Source organism: Cololabis saira, chromosome 7 (assembly GCF_033807715.1).
Source record: "Cololabis saira isolate AMF1-May2022 chromosome 7, fColSai1.1, whole genome shotgun sequence".
Lineage (NCBI taxonomy): Eukaryota > Metazoa > Chordata > Actinopteri > Beloniformes > Belonidae > Cololabis > Cololabis saira.
This window is the reverse complement of record NC_084593.1, coordinates 18,883,794-18,904,254: the sequence shown is the minus strand read 5'-3', so window position 1 is coordinate 18,904,254 and position 20,461 is coordinate 18,883,794. Positions and strand designations below refer to the sequence as shown.

General features: G+C 45.1%; 1 protein-coding gene across 2 annotated transcripts; it reads right to left on the bottom strand.

The window, feature by feature from the left end:
* Positions 1-19,163, bottom strand: sfxn5b (sideroflexin 5b). Of its 2 annotated transcripts, XM_061726195.1 has the most exons (14): positions 18,850-19,161; positions 15,926-15,994; positions 14,540-14,617; positions 13,723-13,749; positions 13,579-13,633; positions 13,459-13,484; positions 13,267-13,320; positions 7,075-7,131; positions 6,786-6,851; positions 4,685-4,775; positions 4,321-4,436; positions 4,048-4,133; positions 2,776-2,893; positions 1-2,530 (listed from the first exon to the last, which is right to left on the bottom strand). In XM_061726195.1, the coding sequence occupies exons 1-14, from the start codon at positions 18,904-18,906 to the stop codon at positions 2,453-2,455; spliced, it is 978 nt and encodes a 325-aa protein (XP_061582179.1). In that variant the 5' UTR covers positions 18,907-19,161; the 3' UTR covers positions 1-2,452. The 2 variants fall into 2 exon arrangements, with proteins under 2 accessions (XP_061582179.1, XP_061582178.1); XM_061726194.1 differs by lacking the exons at positions 7,075-7,131; positions 13,267-13,320; positions 13,459-13,484 and having other exon boundaries at positions 4,321-4,775; positions 18,850-19,163.
* Between the last annotated feature and the right edge of the window lie 1,298 nt (positions 19,164-20,461).

Sequence of the window (20,461 nt, the reverse complement as noted above, 5' to 3'; positions counted from 1 at the left end):
TATAGATGTTTCATACAGTTTGACAGGCAAACATTTATCAAACCTGAGCATCAAAATGATCATACAAAGGATTAAAACACAGTTTCTCATATATGTTCCAGCTATGTTTAAATTACTGCACAAAAGAAGTTGATGCATCTAAAGTTGTAGTAACAGTCAAAATGATTTAAGACAGAAAGTTACAACCAGTTTGATAAACTTGTACATTACATCACACAATGTAGATTTAAAAACATCCATTGTGTGACTAGACTTTGCTTTGAAAAGCTTACAAATCAGTGCACTTCTGTAGTAGAGCATGAATGTTTCCCCACAGACATTTCCAGTGCAGGGACTGCGTCGTTTTCCTTGTTGGCAGTTTATCATCGTTCAGTCTACGTCAGTGCTGCAGCTACGGTTGATCCCACTGCGTATATCAGCAGGTTTCTGAAGACCTCCATGACTCTTGAAGGCAGTGGTTCATGGAGCTGCTTTTATCAGGTATTTATTTGGTCCAAATTCAGGAAGGAAACTTAAAGCACGAAGGAAAACCCTTTGTGATCAACAATGGAAACTAAAAGTCATCAAACCCTGATAAGATGACAGCCATTAAAAGAAGAGTTTGTTACCCAGATATATTAATGTCTTCATCCATCCGGCCCAAAGCCTGGATTAACGAGGAGGGTTGTGTCAAAAAAGGTATTTATGCCAAATTAATATGAATTAAACATGATGATCTGCTTAAAAAAAAAAAGCAGAAAGAATTATCCTCCTTGACATGTCAGCCTCTAAAATAATTGGCATAAAAACAACATAAAAAGTGTGAAGTTCATGATTAATTGAATCCAACTTATCACTCACCCACAAGCTATTTCAGCGTTCCCGTGGGCGGCTCAAATGCAATCAGGGGAAACACCAGTTCAAGTATGCTGTCCTTTTGTGGAGCTCCTCTGTCCTATTAACTTTCAGAGCCTTCAGAAACTGGTTTGAATGTGCCTTCACGTTTCCAGTGAGTCAGAAACTTTAACCAGCTGCTGTCTGTGTAAGAGACTGAGGCCTAAATCAGTATCAGCGTGACTGATAGATAATATCCACCAGGGGGCGCCAAACAAGACTGTCGTACACCCGGTTCTCCACCAGGGGGCACCAAAAAGACTTAAACGTCTAATTACCATCCTAATCCATGCAGGTCATGGTTTGTTACATTGCAAGATCCTTATAAAAATGGGATGAGTGTTGATATATTGTTATCAGTATGAAGCGCATAAATCAAATGCAACCCAGTTTGTATCACAACCTTGGCCGGTGGCACTGCATCTCATTTCCATGAGCTATTCTGGCTGGTTTACATAAACCAATCTCATTCCTCAGCTAGTCCATCTGTTATTCCTCTCCTTCTCTTTTTTGCTCTCCTAATTCACATGAAAATGGAGGAAGGGACCAAATTCTGAAAAGTGATTAATGGAAAAAGGAATCTCAGCCTCAAGGCTGAATGTTGACTCAGTTGAAAACAAAGACTTTGGAAATCATCCATATTCACAATAAATTCAACTCCCTACTGTGTGATTCTGTCCTCATGGACGTTTTAAGAATATGTGACATCCTTCAAGATGGTTTGACAATTTGATAAATTTCTGGGTTACAGGAAGGAAAGGACACCAGATGGCACCAAATGAAAAAAGAAGAGTCCTCTCCCGTCTAACATATAATAGTAAGGTTGTTTGTTGTGACAGCGCTCGTGATGGACACTAAAGCAGCTCAGAAAGCTGTCATTACTTGTGTGTGAAGAATGGCCGGTAAAGACATGAACCCCCTGATGCTGCAGCTGCCCTCAGGTCTGCAGAGCTGTATGAATTAGGAGTGAATACTCAACACGTTGGTCCCCATGCAGCTCTTGCTGCTAAATAATGCGATGATTCAACAGGATGCAGTAACAGCTGGTTAATAACACCATCAGAACAACTATAGTTTTATAGCCGATAGCAACTGTGTCGACTAGATGTGATTATAGTGCAGGAACAAGTCTGCTTCAATACTGAAACGAGCTCCTACCAACCGCAATTAGACAAAAATATTATGAAATTCAACTTCTCAACACACTTCAATTATAGTTGGCTGGATCTCCAGAGTATACCATACAGGAGGAACACATTAAATTGGATTATTTAATCATGCTAAAACCTGATTTACAGGAAAGAAATTAATTTCTTTTTCACAAAAAAGCAGGAAAGAAGACTAACTTCTTTTCATTTTCAAGCTACAAATAAACACCCTGTAAGTGCTGGGATCTTGAGAACAGTAGAAATCAGGTTTAGTGGTGTTGTGTAAGTATACAGGGACCTACGGGGACCTACAGGCTCTACGGTGGCAGTAATCCACCAGACAGGTCCTAAATCCTGCAGTGGATTCTGGGAGACAGTTATTCACAGCGCTGCCTCCCTTCTTCCCTTGCACCGCGTCCTCTCACCATCCATCATAAACCCTTGTTGTAGGTCACCACCTTGCAATCTGTTGCTATGGCAATCTCCGGCTCAAGGCGAGACACCTCAATCTGCCAAAACGAAAAAGAAGAAGAGAGGCAAAAAATACGAAGACGAAGATTAGAATTCAGCTCTATATCTGTGAAAGTCATTTTTAATTAGACATGGGAGGAGGCGGCTGGAATAAGAGGTGTGGGCCCGGCTGCGCTCGCCAACTAGAGTGTATGTAATTTGAATATATTAGCAGCTGCTAATATATACCCGGAGCCATCTGGCTGTGTGAGAGCAGCAGCTCATCTGACAGCGTACACTGTACCTGAGACATCTGGGGGAACAGGCTGATGGCCAGAGGCAGGGACAGGCCGAACGTGACCAAGCACACCACGCTGTGGATGGGCAGCAACAATCTGCGGTTGCTCTGCAGGAACCGCAACCTGCAAGAGACAGGACAGAGATTTAAAGAAGAATTTGAAGCCGGCAGCATGGATCGATCCCACATGACTAGTGCAACGCTTGTGGTTATTTTTGGATCTGAAGGAAAAAAAAAAGATCACATGCAGTATTTGGGGAGCTATTCACACAAGTGGAGGGTGTGAAAGTCTGCCAGTGCGAGTTTACTGAGTCAGAACGCTTCTATCCTCTGCAATTTAAGTCTAAGATAAAAACGCAAAGATTACATTTGACTCTCTTCTTTTTCTCTCACTGCATTGACTTCGGGGCGAAACATATGCTGGCTTAGATTCAGTTCATGCATTTTATTTTGCCCTTTTAGGTCAATCTCAACCAAACAAAACTGATTAACAGAAAAGAAAAGCTGCAAAAAAGAGAAAAAGAATTAACCTACATAAAATGAAAGGGTTCTTATTTTTAGACCATTTGTCCCTGAATATGGATGCAGCAAGGTGTCTGGCTTCTCTCAGTCCAATTTAAATAAACTTTGTTTCAGAGAGGAAAATTGTGTTTCTAGGTCAACTTCATATACGACTTCTTCATTTGCAGACAGCAGATGTTCTTAGACCGTCATTTCCAGAGGTGCTCCTGAGTCTGTGCAGTCACGTCTGTTACATAATCATGTCTGGATATAACGCAAAGATCATTGGCATGAAGTATTGATTTTCAACCTTACACACACACAGATGTCTCCAGATTCTACAAATCTTTTGATGGACTTTCTCTCTCTAAACTGAAAGTTCTTCCTCCAGGTGTTTATTTTGAGCTCCATGTCACATCTTTTTTGAGACTATTTTGCTGCCACCAGATTCAAGATGAGTTCATAGTTTCTATGATGATTTATAAAAATCGTATGCATTTTCTATTTTCTAAAGTGAATAAAATGTGAGTTTATAAGATTTTCAAACCACTGCATTCAGTTTTTATTTACATTTGACGCAGCGTCTCAACCATCTTGTTTTGATTTCACCTAATGTAGATGTTTTCATGTCAAAATTCCAAACTGTTGATACAATTACACATATTTATGGCATAATCTAATTCTTTTGTGACAGTGAAAGTTAAAACATCAGATGTCAAGGATTCTTATTAGCATAAGAATCAGTTATTTTAAAAAGAATAAAAAGGCAGCAGGTACCTCTCAAGATAGGACATGATGATGGGGGGAAGGACAAAGATTGGCATCGGGAGGACCACGCGCGTGAAGGCCGTCTCTGTTATTGCCTAAAGATAAACAAAAGAACACATAAATCATCTCAAATACTACAGTCAGTGACATCTAATCTTTCCTCCCTAAGTCAGATGCTGATTTGTGGGCGCCGAGCCAGGAATAACAGCTCCCCCATCAACATCCGCCATGCAGTTTGAAATGAACAAACAAAAGCCAGCGTGTGGACGGGGAACCGCTCACGTGTCTTGCAGCAATTTTGGAGGATCCCACCACGCGGCCGTTGCTGTCCAGGACATCAATGCCCTCAGCCAGCTCGCTGTGTCTCATCAGACCCACGTTGCAGATGTTGGCACTTGCTGAGGAGGGACGGAGAAGCATCAAGACTTTAATACACACGCACTGGTAATAATAGCTGTTCAAAAATAACATAGAAAAAATGAAGCTAAAGCAGTCAACTGCCCCTGAAATCTGCGATTCATTCCCATGAAGATGACACTTTATCACTTGTGAACAAACTGGGGCTGCAGTCAGGGACCGAATGAAACCAGCAGATGGCCCCGTAAGGAGCAGCTTCATGAAAACAGAGCGGCCTTTGAAAACCAACCCACAGCTGGGAAGGGGACCAATCTCTGAATGATCATTCTGGTGGCAGGACTCAGCTTGCTGGCCCTCTGAATCAGCACATTCAGTCCCACCTGGGAACAAATAGAAAAGAACCAAGCTTTAAAATTCAAATTATAACAACCGCATCTAAAAAACTTACTACAACACGTTTTCCTTTGAATAAAATGCGCTTTAAATGCTGCTATACAATGAAATGGTACTTGGCACTGCTGCTTTAGTCCTAAATGTGCCGGTCCTGGTTGAGTTTGGTTTAAACGCTGGTACTAATGGGGCAACGTCCTGAGTGATAATCCCACGTAAATCCAGTGGACTTCTAGCAATTAGCAGCTAGCAACTTTTCTGCAAGTGAAGTTTTGAATGAATGAATGAATGAAAAACTTTATTTCGAACATGCTAAAAAATATATATTTAAACCAAAGAACAATAGTTAAATAATAATCATGATAAATACAGTATAATACAAATCATAACAATCATAAACAAAAACATGCCTCACTGGCTTTTTTTGTTTTTTTTTCCTTTTTTTGCATGCTCGAAATGGAGCAGGGAGAAGTTAAAAAAACGTATTTAGCCCTGCCCCGGTTATTTACAACACAAAATATAATTCGCCACCCTAAATTAAGCCGTATACATATACACATACATACATACACCTACATACATATACATACATACATACATACATACATACATACATACATACATACATACATACATACATACATACATACATACATACATACATACATACATACATACATACATACATACATACAAGTTTTAGGTTTTACATCACGTTAAATAATAAAAAGCAAATCTTTTGCATAATTAGGGGCGTTGTATCTTTTGATCTGGCTTAATTGTTGACTTCTGAGCTGTGAATAAAGGCCAAACAGTGCAGCTGTTATTTAGGCTAAGAGACCACTCCAAGCACCTATGAGCTGCCTCTAAAGCCTGAATTATTGTTCTGCGTCAAACCAACGCAGAGCACACGCCGTCGCCGTGACGCCGTCGTGAACCCTTCGGACTTCTCCGTCACTTCATTTCGCCGCCATTCATTTGCAGTACACCCCGCGGCCGCTAGTTAGCGATCTTTTCCTGAATGGTTTATCCGACTTTTTCCGGTCAATCAAAGAGATAAGGGCAACTATTGTGCCAAAAAAAAAAAAAAAAAATCACACATTCACGAAGAAAAGAGCGCTGAAAGTTCACGACTGCTTCAAACCGGAAACCGGAAATGCGTTGCTACCAAACGAACCAATCACAGCCCTCTCGGTCTGCGTGTGGTCTGTGTCGCCTCGACGCGTAGTTACAATTTTCACTTCAGTTACGGCGGCAGTGACGGCGTGTGGTACCCATCGACGCGTACCACACGCTGTAGGCATGGCGTCGTTTTGACACAGAACCATAACTCAAGCTTTAGGGTCGGAGGACAGAGCTGAGTGGAGCAGCTGCAACCTTCCATCATGGATGAACGCTGATACTGGGGCTAATGGTCTCTAGGTTGTTGATCACTTGTCCTTGGAGTGGTAGGAGCTGGCTCCTCCATCCGAGCCACCTTTCAGGTTGGGCTGCCCACTTTCACACTGACTAAATCTGCCTGGACTACTGCTGGGACACAACGCTGTAAATCCCTGAGGACCCAAAGGCCACGCTCATTTTACAGAGGAGCTAACCACCGTACCAAACTGGAGCCCCCCGGTCGTCGTTTCATTTCGACCAGCACTCTGTAAAGCAACATAAGTCATCAACGTGGGTCAGCCTGAGCTTGCCAACCGAAGTAAATAACTGCCTTGTGGTATCTTGGGGTAATTGTGAAAAGCAAACTAAGGCTTCCCGGCCTGATTGTTTCACCCATTTGCCCATTTTTGGCTTAACCGGGGTCGGATAGCAGCAGCTCATGCTGATATAGCACCATACATGGACACCAGGAGAACAAACTCTTTAGAAAACCTCTGGGTGTCACATGGGGGTTTGTTAAGTTCTTTAAATACAGTCTGGTACGAGAATTACTGTGACACAGTGCCTAATATTACAAGAACTGAAGTGCATCGATGTCAGTGCAGAACAAATACACTCACTGCGATGGAAACGGCGCTCGTCACAGCTCCTACATAGCCTTGAAGGAACTTTGATGTTGGCGTAGGCTGAAGACAGACAAAACAAACTCTTAAACTGCTATGATCGTTAACATGACACAGTGTCTTTCATAGTGATAAAGGGACATGGCCAGCCTCTATTTTGCTACAGAAAACAGCTGGAAGCCAGAAAACATTAAGCTTATCGATTTTGGGATGAAAGAACTAAAAATGAGCAGCAGAGACTTTTTGTTTTCAAAGACCAGTTTGCAGACAGAGATCATTTTTTCACCTTGGTGGCGTTGCGGTTTGCATAGTTCACACAGGCATTATGACTCTGATTCAGCCACTAAAGAGAAAACAAAAATAAAAAAGAGTTAAGAAATGTCTAGGAATAGGACGGGTAGATAGGAAGATAAAAAAATGTGCTTACCAGATGTGCAAAATGTACAATTAATGCTATGATTTACAGTGATTTAAAAGTTTGTGACTCTTCTTCTGTTTCTCTATAATTCTGCATAAATATGATATAAAATTACATCCATAAGTTTCCAAAACAGTTAAAAGTGGGTAAAGAGAACGAAAGTTACGCCTGTAACTACGGTTCTATGAGTCCCGGATGACCGCCAGGCGGTGCTGTAAGCACTGGATATCTTCCCTCGCGCATGCGCATGTCGAGTACAATACCAACAATGTCACGTCACCCGTGACCCCTGCATGACCCCCGGAAGGGTATATCTTCCGGCGTCAGCATGGGATCGGCTCCTAGAATCTTCTCGCGAGAGCATGAGGATTCGGAGTGACCGGCAGGCCTGGCGGTCATCCGGGACTCATAGAACCGTAGTTACAGGCGTAACTTTCGTTCTATTTCGTCCCTACTGACCGCCAGGCGGTGCTGTAAGCACTGGATGACCAATACCAACAATGTCAAGTAGGATCCCGGTCACATACCTCACTGACCAGGGGCAGAAGGACCCGGGAGTAGAACCACGCCCAATGGTTGGGGAGTGGCGACATTGATCCGGTAAAACCTGGAGAACGTGTCTGGCGACGTCCATGAAGTCGCGGTGCAGATGTCCTCCAGAGGCACCCCCTGCAGGGCAGCCAAGAAGCCGCAACGCTTCTGGTCGAGTGGCACCTTACCCCCACTGGTAAGGGGCGGCCACTGGCCCTGTGGGCGCGCTCGACGGTGTCCACCACCCAGTGGGACGGAGCTGTCCAGAAACAGCACACGTTGGGGCCACCATGGCAGAGAACAAGCTGCTCCGACCGTCGCACAGGCGCGGTAGCATAAGCAGCAAGGGCCCGTACGGGGCACAAAGGGCTTGGCCCACTCTCTGCAGGACCTAGGGCAGGAACGCCACGTTCGGCCACAACGTAGCCCCTGAGCTGACTGACAGGGCATGTAACTCATCGACTCGCCGATGTCATGGCGAGGAGAAAAGCTATCTCCATAGAGAGCCAATTCAGGCCCACCCGGGCCAAGGGCCCAAAAGGGTGGAGAAGAGAGGGCACCTAGCACCATGGGCAGGTCCCACACTGCTCGGGGGTTTACATGTACGTTTATGTTCAGGTTCTCTGGAAAGCGTCTAGAGACAACACCTGTTGTATTAGACGCTATATAAAAATCGAATGGAATCGAAAACTGGGGCCTTTGGGCTCCTCGGGGGGGGCAGCCTCAGAGCCCCCCTGAGAAAGAGAAACCAGCCGGCGGCACCCCACGGCGGCATTCTCAACCAGGGCATGTCGCGATGAAATGACCGCCACATACACCCTTAAAGTGGACTGAGCACGGCCACCATCCAGGAGGGACCGAAGGGACCCCAGGATCGTGGCCACGGGGCAAAGAACAGGGTCCTCTGCCCCGTCTGCACACCAGACAGAGAATCTCCCCCACTCGCACTCATACCAGAGGCGGGTGGGAGGCACATGGGCATTCGAGATGCCAGCCCTGACGGGTTCAGGACAGCTTGACAACAATGGGTCGGGCACCGCAGCGGCCAGACTCAGAGCCAAAAGCGACGGGGTCGGGGTGCAAAACCTGAATCCCCAGCTGGAAAAGACGGTCCCTCTGAGGGGCGTCATGTTGTGTCGCAGCAGAGCCCCCGCAGCAGTGGAAACTATGTTTCCCCGGTCGGAAGGGGGCCACCAAGAGGAGCCCGTGAGCCCTCTGGAGGACCCTCTGCAAAGGCGGCTTGCGCCGGGAGAGGAAGTCCGTCACCCGGTTCCTGTCTCCAGGCAGGAACATCGCCCGAAGGCCGGGCAGGCGAGGAGCTGTCCACGCTAGGAGGCCCCGGGACACCTGCAGCAGCTGTGCAGAGTCGGGGCCCCCTCTGGTGGCCGATCAAGGAACAGTGGACACACTGTCCGACCGACCCGGCACGTGCCTCCCCCACAGGAGTTGCAAAAAATGTTAGTGTGAAGTGCAGAGCCCAGAGCTCCAGCACGTTGATGTGGCGCGTGCGGACCCGGGAGGACTACTGATGACAGCCTCCCGGCAGGGAGGGGACAGCGCCTAAGGGCACACCCCTCAGCCGGAATGTCCCGCCTTTCCAGGGTGCAAGGGTATAGACACACACCCGCGAAACCCTGACCAGCCTGCGCCCGTGCCTCTTGGCATCCAGGCGAGGCTGTCCAGCCACATTGCAGGGGGCGTAGCGACAGCAGGCCCAAAGGTATAAGAGGGGCAAGGGTTGCCATCACGCACCTGGTGAAAAAAATCCTCGGTGACAGGGAGAGCCCGCACAGGAGCACCCTGAACCGACAACGGTGGCCCCGGTAGGCTAGCCCCCGGAACCACCGGTGACGTGCCGCGACCGGCACGTGAAACAAGCGCCCTGTAGGTCCACAGTTGCAAACCACTTCCTCCTGACCTACGCAGAGCATCTGCTGTGGTCAAGCCTCCGGAAGGACAGGACCTTCATGTATTCGTCGAGGTCCCTCAAGTCCAAGATGGGACGACGTCCGTCGTCTCTCTTGCTGATGAGAAAGTAGCTCAAGTAGAACCCCCAGGCCGCGGCGGGGGGTCCACCGGCATGATTTTGCTCTTGGCCAGTAGGGCGGGCAACACCTGAGCCCGAGCCGGAATGTTTGCCGGGTCTCTGACGATGGTCATCTCAACCCGGCCGGAGATAGGAGGCCGGTGTCGGAACTGCAATACGTACCCCTGGGCTAGGGTGGAAACCACCCGGGCCCCAATGAGCAGGCAGCCCCGTAACCGAGCTGCTGCCGGAAAAGTAGCTGACGACCGGCTCCGTGGCCTTAGCGCCGTCTCCCCCGGGCTCCGGACGTCCCGGGGGGGCGACGGTCGGGATCAACGCCCCGACGCTGGTGGGACGGTCCGCGCACAGGGGGGCGAAAGTCACCAGCAGGCTGACTCACAGACCGCTGAAAGCCGCGCCGGCCGCCGTGGGCAGGCGGCCGGGGGCGAGGCCCGGGGGCCGGTGAAGGGCCTCCCGGTGTACAGGAGGCGGCCGCACCCCTGTGAAGGTACACCAGCCGCTGCCTGGTCTCATCAGCCAGGGCGGTGCGGTTCAGAGCTTCCAGGGCAGTTGCCCCAAACAGCTCCCCCGGTTCTGCCGGTGCCTGACGAAGAACCCTACGAGCAGTCTCCGTCAGGGGTGACTGCGCCAGTCAGACATGACGGCGCGTGTGCACCAGGGTGGACATCAGCCGCCCCAGTTCCCTCGTTTGGGAGGCAAAAAGCCTGTAGGGATATGTCACACAGGTCCTGTGTGGAATCATCCACCTGTGCATCCTGCAGGGAGGTGGAGAGAGCCAGTAGCAGATGAAAAAAGGGTGTTCCCCAGCCAGCCGATGCGTGCCGCTGTTTCATAAGCCTTACAAATATGCCCATCAGTAACCCTACTCTGGGTAGAGGGGCACTTGGGATCTGGCTTCAGAGCCTCATCAGGAGCCACTATCAGTGCTGCAATGGAGGGCTCGATGGGAGGGGGGGCATGTGGTGGAGACCAGCCACAGCAGCGTCCTCCATCGCCGTCAGAGCACGGTCATCAGCCGGCTGTGACATCTCTCCAGGGCGGCCATGCACCCTGGGCATGAACGCTCCATCACAGCGACCGGTGGGAGAGGGAGCGGACACGCCGCCGTCACCACGGATGTGCTGGCAGGAGAGAGGAGCGGACACGCTGCCGTCCACACGAACGTGTCGGTGGGAGCGGTCACGCTGCCGTCACCACGGATGTGCCGGTGGGAGAGGGGAGCGGACGCGCTGTAGTCACCACGTAGGTGTCGGTGGGAGAGGGGAGCGGAAACGCTGCCGTCACCACAGCGAGCACGCTGCCGTCACCACCAATATGAAGGCGGGAGAGGGGAGGGCCACGCTACCGTCAGCACGGATGTGTCAGTGGGAGAGGGGAGCGGAAACGCTGCCGTCACCACAGCGAGCACGCTGCCGTCACCACCAATATGCAGGTGGGAGAGGGGAGCAGCCACGCTCCCGTCAATACGGGTGTGTCAGTGGGAGCGGAAACGCTGCCGTCACCACAGCGAGCACGCTGCCGTCACCACCGATATGCAGGTGGGAGAGGGGAGCAGCCACGCTACCGTCAATACGGGTGTGTCAGTGGGAGAGGGGAGCGGAAACGCTGCCGTCACCACAGCGAGCACGCTGCCGTCACCACCGATATGCAGGTGGGAGAGGGGAGCAGCCACGCTACCGTCAATACGGGTGTGTCAGTGGGAGAGGGGAGCGGAAACGCTGCCGTCACCACAGCGAGCACGCTGCCGTCACCGCCAATATGCTGGCGGGAGAGGGGAGGGCCACGCTGCCGTCACCACGGCTATGAGAAAAGGCAAAAATAGGCGTCTTTACTCAAAAAGAAGAGAACAATCCTCTCTCGCTTCTTTCCTTTTTTTTTTTTCAAAAGAAAAAAATAATCAGCAAGGAAAAAACAATGTCACATCAATAAAGTGGGAGAGGGAGCGAAACGCTGCCGTCACCACAAATGAGCCGGTGGGAGAGGGGCGTGGCCTTCACCACGGCTGTAAGAAAGACCAAAAAAGGTGTTTGTATTGTTTTTTCAAAAGAAAAAAATAATCAGCAAGGAAAAAACAATGTCACATCAATAAAGTGGGAGAGGGAGCGAAACGCTGCCGTCACCACAAATGAGCCGGTGGGAGAGGGGCGTGGCCTTCACCACGGCTGTAAGAAAGACCAAAAAAGGTGTTTGTGTTGTTTTTTTCAAAAGAAAAAAATAATCTGCAAGGAAAAAATAATGTTGTCACATTAATAAGTGGGGAGAGGAAGCGAAACGCTGTCTCCCTGCGCAGATTGTGATCAGGTGTCAGGCGCAGCTTGACAGCTTACCTTCTGTCAGCTGGGCAGGGGGGCGGGGCGGGGAGACGCCGCCGCAACCCGACACCATCAATACCGCGCCGGCCACAGCTCCTCGGAGGACGAAAAAAAATCGTTACTCCTACCTGAATGGCACGAAGCTGCACAGAGGCCGGCGGGTTTCTTAGGGAGGAAAGAAGAAGCTTCAAAAAGCTCCTATTTCCGTCCTGTACTTCAGACGCGCGATGCGAGAAGAAATAAGGAGCCGATCCCATGCTGACGCCGGAAGATATACCCTTCCGGGGGTCATGCAGGGGTCACGGGTGACGTGACATTGTTGGTATTGTACTCGACATGCGCATGCGCGAGGGAAGATATCCAGTGCTTACAGCACCGCCTGGCGGTCAGTAGGGACGAAATAGAACCTGACTTACCAATGAAACGAAACCAGAATACTTTGTCCTGATATGCAGAGTTCTAAATGTGCTTTACATCATGTTCACTGAAACGAGGGCGCTCCTTTACCCATTACTGATACTTTTTATTCTGCTCATAACAGCTAAACCTGATAAAAAATGGGACAGATGGAGGGAAGAAAGAGAAAAGAACCCTTACCATGAAAAGTCAATCGAAGACCAGTTTCATTCAATCTCTTTTTAATTTATTTATTGACAATCTATTCACAAGATGGGCAGCTGGACAGACGTGTGTGCGTTAGAAAATCGTGAAAAAATCACTGACCCTGCCTTTAATGCTATTATGGATGCATCTCAGAACAATTTCAGCTCCGGGGCATCGGTGCGTTTTCTCCCTCGACATCAATTAGATTAAAGTGAGGACTTGAACTTGGTGATTCAAAGCTAACTTTATTCTTCTTCTGCCCTTTTCTGACAGTATGAGTTGGATTCGTAGATCTTTTATCGTATGATCCACCTCCTCTTAACGCTCGGTTTATAGCTTATAAAAGTTTTCTTCTCAGTTTCAGTGGTATAATACAAAGCTAATTTCCAGTTAAAGATGACAAGCCGTCCTGTGCCGAATAACTGCCACCCTCATGTTTCCCAGAACTACCACCTTAGTTTGGTTCTGTCTATCTGCTTGTGTTTATAGGTCATATTTATACACAATTATAGAGGAATCTAAAGGTTTCACAGACTTTCAAGCATCAGAATACAATGTTTCCAGTACCTGCCATATAATGGTAGACACCACAGTCTGATTTGGGAGGAGAAGGCCAATGACCTAGATGAAACCAGGGAACAAGAGCTTATTTTTGGATAAAATAAGTTCAAAGTCTCATTTCATCAGTCTCTGGAGATGACCATGATTGCGTTGTATGAAATGCATGATGTCCATGTATGGCTCCCATATGGGACTTACAATTGGTGTTCCGAATGGGACGTAACCTGCACAGTGAAAACGTTGTTTTCAGAGTACACAATGGAGACAGAATGGAGCAGCTTAACTAACGTCCACAAAGATCTTCATCTGAGGCCGTACCTGACATTCGAAATGGCATGAAGATCTTCTCTCCTGTGTCGGGATGAATGATGGCCTGCGTGCAGAGAGCATGAAAGCGTCGTCATGCTGCCGGGAGTCTGCAGAGTATGACTGAGCCAACCTACGCCTCGCAGCGGGACTTACCTGTTTGATCTTCTGGGCTTCCCACAGCTGACCAGATGAGCGACGCAGGATAAATTAAGAATATCATTACTCACTTGTCATTTGGTTAAAACAGATTACATCTTAACTCAGAACTTCTTCAGTTCATCCCATTTTGGTCCTTAATGAAAGTTTTCTCGCCATTTGATGAAGGATGTTGGATTGTTTTAACTATTGTTGTTGGTTTTTTGTTTTCTAAATAAAGGTAAAACTACCAAAGGAAGCGTTTGTTTTTTTGTAATAATTATTCTAAGAACGAGTATTTCAGCAACAACGGGAGCTAGAAAATCCCCAGTGTGTTCAGCACAGTTTGTCTGCAGAGTAAAGGGTAACTGCTGTGATTATCAGTAAAGTATCACACTTACTGCTACCTGCAGTGGAAAATGAGTTAATTCCAGTTAACCATACCGAGGTGTTCCAGGCAACACCCAACTGTACCATGCAATGGAAAAAACACTTTTAACGATCTGTTTTATCCATAGATGTGGGTATTACACTACAGATAAGATAAGATATTATTTACTGAAGCCCATGCAGGTAATTTAGGCACAATTAAGTGTGAACATTCATTTCTAAAGGTATAGGGTAAAACTCTCGTTCTGATGCCATTTTCCTTGCTTGTCTGACATCATACAGCTTGCAGAGAAACTGCAGGAAGGCCAGATTTCTCACAACCACAAGTTTCCCAGTTGTCTTGCCCAACGATCTGGGAGCTGGGACCGTAACGCATTATATTTAACACGTTACGAACGAACTCTAAAACATAAACTGCATCACATTATGGCCAGTAAAGACTCACCTGGATATCAGACACTCCGGGTGGAAGAGTGCCGTGTTTATAGTCATCAAGGAGTTTGATGCATTCTGTCAACCGCGTCTGCAAACAAGGAAAAAATAACAACTAAAACGATGAAACATTTGTTTTTTGTTTGTTTTCTGCACTACTACTGATGACAGCTGACACACATGAAATATAATTGCTTTTACCTGAAAAAGATCCTGTAACTTATTTCACAATGATATCCATGACTACAAGCAGGAAACGTTAATTATCAAATTACCGTATTTTCCGCACTATAAGGCGCACCTTCAATGAATTACATATTTTAAAACGGTTTCCATATATAAGGCGCACCGCATTATAAGGCACACTAAATATATGGTAAAATACCGTACTATAGTGGCTGGGGTTGAGTTACGTATCTACCTGATGGAGCTGCGCTACAGGAAATGCTACAAAATCCTACAGCAAATGCAAAAAAAAAACAAGAAGAAAAGTACCGTATGTCAAACTTTATTAACAAAATAAAAACCAGCTTTACTCCGTCTCGTCAAAGTCGCCATTATGCGAGTCAGCGTCGCTGCTGTTGTCTTGAACGTCTGACGATTCCTGACGTTTTTAGCGCCATTACTTCGGCGACACCAACTACATTACCCACAATGCCCCTGACTACAGTAACATAAATTGCCGTAATGATCATATATAAGGCGCACTGCATTATAAGGCGCACTGCCGGTTTTTGAGAAAATTAAAGGCTTTTAGGTGCGTCTTATAGTGCGGAAAATACGGTAACTTGATAGATAGATAGATAGATAGATAGATAGATAGATAGATAGATAGATAGATAGATAGATAGATAGATAGATAGATAGATAGATAGATAGATAGATAGATAGATAGATAGATAGATAGATAGATAGATAGATAGATAGATAGATAGATAGATAGATAGATAGATAGATAGATAGATAGATAGATAGATAGATAGATAGATAGATAGATAGATAGATAGATAGATAGATAGATAGATAGATAGATAGATAGATAGATAGATAGATAGAAAGAACACCTATATATAGATAGAACACCTTATGGATGAGCATAAGCCAAAACTCAAAAAGGCCAAGTTGGCTGCAGAATCGCTAATTACGGCTTGGATCAACAGGTTTTTAGTCCAAAACATCAACAGTCTTTCAACGGCATTCCGACTCCACTGCACAGCATTTTGGATGTCATTCGCTGATACTAGTCTGGGTCTTTCTATGATTGGTTATATGCCTTTCAAATGGCCTCCAAAGTCAATGCCAGAGTAATCAGAGTAATGATTAGTATGAAAGAGGAAAATAATTAAGATGGCTATATTTGATCAGACGTGTATGCATGCACTTTTACAGCAAACTGTACCTCTGACACAAACAGTGTGCTGGGGTCAATGATGTTCACAAAATGTCTCAGACGACCAAGGAATGAACTCTGGAAGAGAGGGATGAGAGAGTTAATTATTGATGAAAGTAAATGTTTTATTATAGCAGAAAAACACGTTCCCTTCCTGCGTTTAAGTCTCATGTAAATATGTTTTTTTCTCTTTAGCAGTGGGACGGAACAAAAATATGAGATCCGGATTCAATCAGATTCCCTCTCGTTGATTAAAATCATTGAGGCGCTAACAACATGTCATGAAAGCGCAGGCAACTGACTCATAGCTGTTAACAAGATTTAAAAAAGACCAAGGTCATAAAAAAAACACCCGTTTGACAGTGCTGAGTGATGTTCAGCCTTATAATAAATGCTGCTTGAAAAGAATTCTGCATTTTATAAAAGCACTACCCTTTTTTATCAGCTGTGACAATTTTGATTTAAGTTTGACATGTGGGGAAATGAACATCTTTGGTACCATCGGTGAGCTCCTCCCCCCTGCTTTCAGTCCTTGTTTTAAATGTTTCCTATAATCCTCTCTCCTAACACCCAGCAGAGAGCAAAATACATGCATTTTAGAAAAGCGTCACCACTGTACATTTCACTTTCAATGCAGGACAAGGATTCGATTCTTCTAACAGGAGCTTGAAGCTGCTCGTCAGGCACTCGGTTTTCTTTTCCCTCCCTGCCAAGAGAAAATGTGTGCCAACAGTCTGAAAAGGCCCAAAAGCGGCTAATGCCAGGGGTCTCTGTGGCAACCTGGTTGAGGAAAAACTAGCAACCAGATTCAATCTGATCCCCTCGGAGGCATTTATCAGTTATGAAGGGCAGGAAACATAGCGGAGAGAAAGTCTCTATTTTAATTATCTGTTTAACTCCAGATCCTAATTGAAATGACTGGAACCAGCCGCTCGTCCTCAAGTCCTCAATAAAAGAGTGCAGATAAACCATCTTTCTCTGCCCTGGGATTTATGTAACTGCCGTTCCCTCGTCGCATGTCTTGTCCTGTGACAGGCCATATGTGCTGCAGTGCAGTTTTGTAAGAGCGAGGTAGTGAGAGGATCCATGTGAGGCGCCTGCTTTAATTATGCATGAGCTCCAGCTCCCTGGAGAGTACACAACTAGGCTAGTAGAGAGGGAACCGGGCAGATCGCTCCAGCACGCTGAGCTAGATGGGAGCTGATTCAGCGGATGGCCTAATTTTAACACCTTTGATGCCTTTCAGATTCGAGCCATCGGGAACGTCAGGTTGCTGATGAAAAGACAAGGTTTATTGTGGTCATTTTAAAAGGGGTTTGCAGCAAGAACACTAAATATACGCAGTAAATCAATATCGGCATGTGGGACAAGGAGAATGTGCACCCATTCACACATTCTGGGAACAAAGCAATATCAGTGTTAATTGGTATATTCATGAATTAATTATAAAACAATGAATCCCCAGACACAAAAAAAACACAACAGACTGCGCCCTCCTATCAAAGATTTTTTTTTCAGATTTGAGGATACTATTAGGATTTTGTTTCCCTTTTTATTTTTGTAACTTGTTTTTAGCAATTTTGCATCACTGTAAGTTCTTTTGTGTGTTCCCTGACAACTTTGCTTCTTTTTGTGCATTTCTTTGCATTTTATTGATAAAATGTTGCATCCTTTTATGTTTTATGTGTCATTGCAACAATTCTTTAATTGTTCTGCATTCACTTTTGTAACACTTCTGCATCCAGCTGCACCAGTTTTGTATCTCTCTTTTGGTTGGGATGCAGTCATCACCACAGCTCCTTTGGAGCATCATTTTGGCGGTTTTACTCCACCTTGTTTGCTGATTTGTGGCTATTTTGCAATACTCATTACACACACATATCTACCCCTGTAGATCAGTATATCTTTAACCATGCATGCACTGTGCAATGCATGCAGTGATTTCTTTTGTACTTGTTTTGTATGAAAGCACAGGTCTGCATTTCAACTCTTTTATAGTAGTTCACGTTTCTTGAAACAATATAAATATTGCTGCAGGAGCCTCAGTGACTTATTTACACAATCTGCAAGTAGACTTCACTTTGTGGGCCAACAGGTCAATTATTTCCTTGAGGTTGTTATTTTAATAAACAATTCTGAACACAGAGAGAGGTTTGTAGTTCAAGTCTGACTAAGAGTGACACCACTGAGGTTAATGTGCCATCTGAGTTATGATTCAAGCTTTTCTTCGAGGATTGAACATGTGTTTAATTTTATGAGATAAAAAATATTATAGTGAGCTGGGTGTCGATGTGACTTTCATGTCGATCACAAGGAGGGGGAAAGGGTGAAGAAGGTATCTTAATACCAAAAACAATGAATTTCAGTTTGTCAAGTGTGATTTTCTCTTGATTAATGAAGTAGTTTTCATCGTTCAAAAAATATCTGTGATGGAGCAGCAGCAGAAAAGTATCGGCAAGAAAATATGTTATTAAATTAAGATAATATAAGATAAGATAAGATAAGATAAACCTTTAATAGTCCCACAGAGGGGAAATTTGCAGTTTACAGCAGCAAAGGGGATAGTGCAAAAACAAGAGGCATCAATAGAAAAATAATAACACAGTAATAATAATAACACACTATAAACAGTAAACTGGTATACAATAATAATAATAATAATAATAAGAAAGATAAATAATAAGAAATACTAGTATATAAAAAGAAATTATAAACCACGAGTAAAACTGCTTCAAAGTCAGACTAATTTGATGGTTCCCAGAAGTTCATGATCAACTGAAAGTTGCATTGATTTTACAAGAGACAAAAAAAAATAACTTTGGCTACAAAGTGTCAGCATCCGGATGCGAGGATGGGGCTGTTTTCCACCCGAATCCTATAAAAAAAACAACATGTACAAACCTGGTAATAAACAAGACATAGAGACCACTTACCTGGTCGTATTGGGGTTTTCCGAGCTGAAAAACGGGACATGCTGCAGATTCCGCCATGACATCCAACTATTTACTTATTTATGAACGGATTTCCAAGTGGAGCGAACTACACTCACTGTGTAGCGAAGCAATGCGCCGCAAAGCCTGCTGGGATATGTAGTCTTTTCGTTTGCCTTAACGCTGGTAATATTGATGAGCATGACTACACATCCCAAATAATCGATACGGGGAAAGTCATTGCATAACTGTTCGAATTGATCTTGGGAGAGATAACTGTCGGGGCGCCCGTGGGTGATGAATTGACCCTGAATGTGTGATGATGTGAGGATGTTTGGTCCAAGAGCGAAACGATGAAGCAGCGATGAGCTGCAGAATGCTTGCAGGAGGGACTGAAGGCTGATTTATGGTCCGCGTTACAACAACGTAGAGCCTACGGCGTAAGGGTACGCGGCGACGCACAACGTACGTTGTGCGTCGCCGCGTAACCTACGGCGTAGGTTCTGCGTCGATTTAACGGGGAATCATAATTTAGGCTTTAATAAAGAACCTGCAGGGAAATGAATCAGCAACCTGGACACTTTCATTAAGATCCCATCACAGAGAGACCAGTGGCGACAGACTGCTGCTCGGAGAATGGACTTGGAGTTCACACTTCAACAAAACACCTCACACTTTCTATGATGAGCTCATTTGTCACTAAACAAATAATGATTTTCTTTCTTTGTCTCTCTAATATAACTGCTGGAGCTAAAAACAAACATGAAATAAAAAATGCGATTGAAGATAAAACAAATGAAATAATTGCATTATAGTATAGGCTATAATGCAAATATTTGACTTATAACACACTTGAAGAACAACATTTCTAGAAGAAGATAAAAATGAAGGAATCAGAGTAAATGCTGATACACATGCCCATGTTTACAAAATGAGGCAAATTAATTAATTAATTTATTAATTTGCAATCCCATAAATGTGTTTATCATTGTATGTCCCTATTTTTCTATTGGCATTTTTATTCCTAGGCTTAATGTTCCTAATTTTTACAATACTGTGCAAAAGTTTGTAGCAACCCAAGTTTGTTTTTTTTTAGTTAAAGTTAAATGACCAAACACATTTATTTATTTTGTCTTTTTTACTTTGATACAGACAGAAAATCCAGGGATCATATTTGAAGTAGGCTGATTAAACAGCCGGCTGATTAATTAAAGGTAGTGCGTCTATACAATTTCTAACACAGACTTTTGGTCACATGCAGGAAGAATCACCTCAACACCCAATAGCTACTACCTAATGAATCCACTGTAACAAACAAAAACAACAACAATAGTATTCATTCATGGTCCTGGCTGCAGAATCTGGAAACAGAATGACAGAGTGGGTGCAGCCTGCACACCAAACAAGAACATTGCTGAGGCCAATTACTGAACGGGGGAGAGTTAGTGCTCACAATTTGGCATTTTAACCCATTTTGGCAAGTTCATGATGGGGGCATGTTTTCTCAGGGAGTCCTGGAAAGACGGGAAGGGAGAAGTTAGTGTTCAGTGTTTTGTTGATATTATGTTAAAATATCAACTGATGCAAGGTCAACTGTTGTATTACTAACTACAGT

What these genes read in the sequence shown, in the direction of transcription:
- sfxn5b (XM_061726194.1), bottom strand. Translation starts at nt 18,906, where the DNA reads ATGGCGGAATCTGCAGCATGTCCCGTTTTTCAGCTCGGAAAACCCCAA. An exon ending in CCGGAGTGTCTGATATCCAG is followed by an intron (nt 13,750 to 14,539) that starts GTGAGTCTTTAC and finishes TCATCTGGTCAG; the next exon opens with CTGTGGGAAGCCCAGAAGAT. An exon ending in TGTTCCCCCAGATGTCTCAG is followed by an intron (nt 2,531 to 2,775) that starts GTACAGTGTACG and finishes TCGTTTTGGCAG; the next exon opens with ATTGAGGTGTCTCGCCTTGA.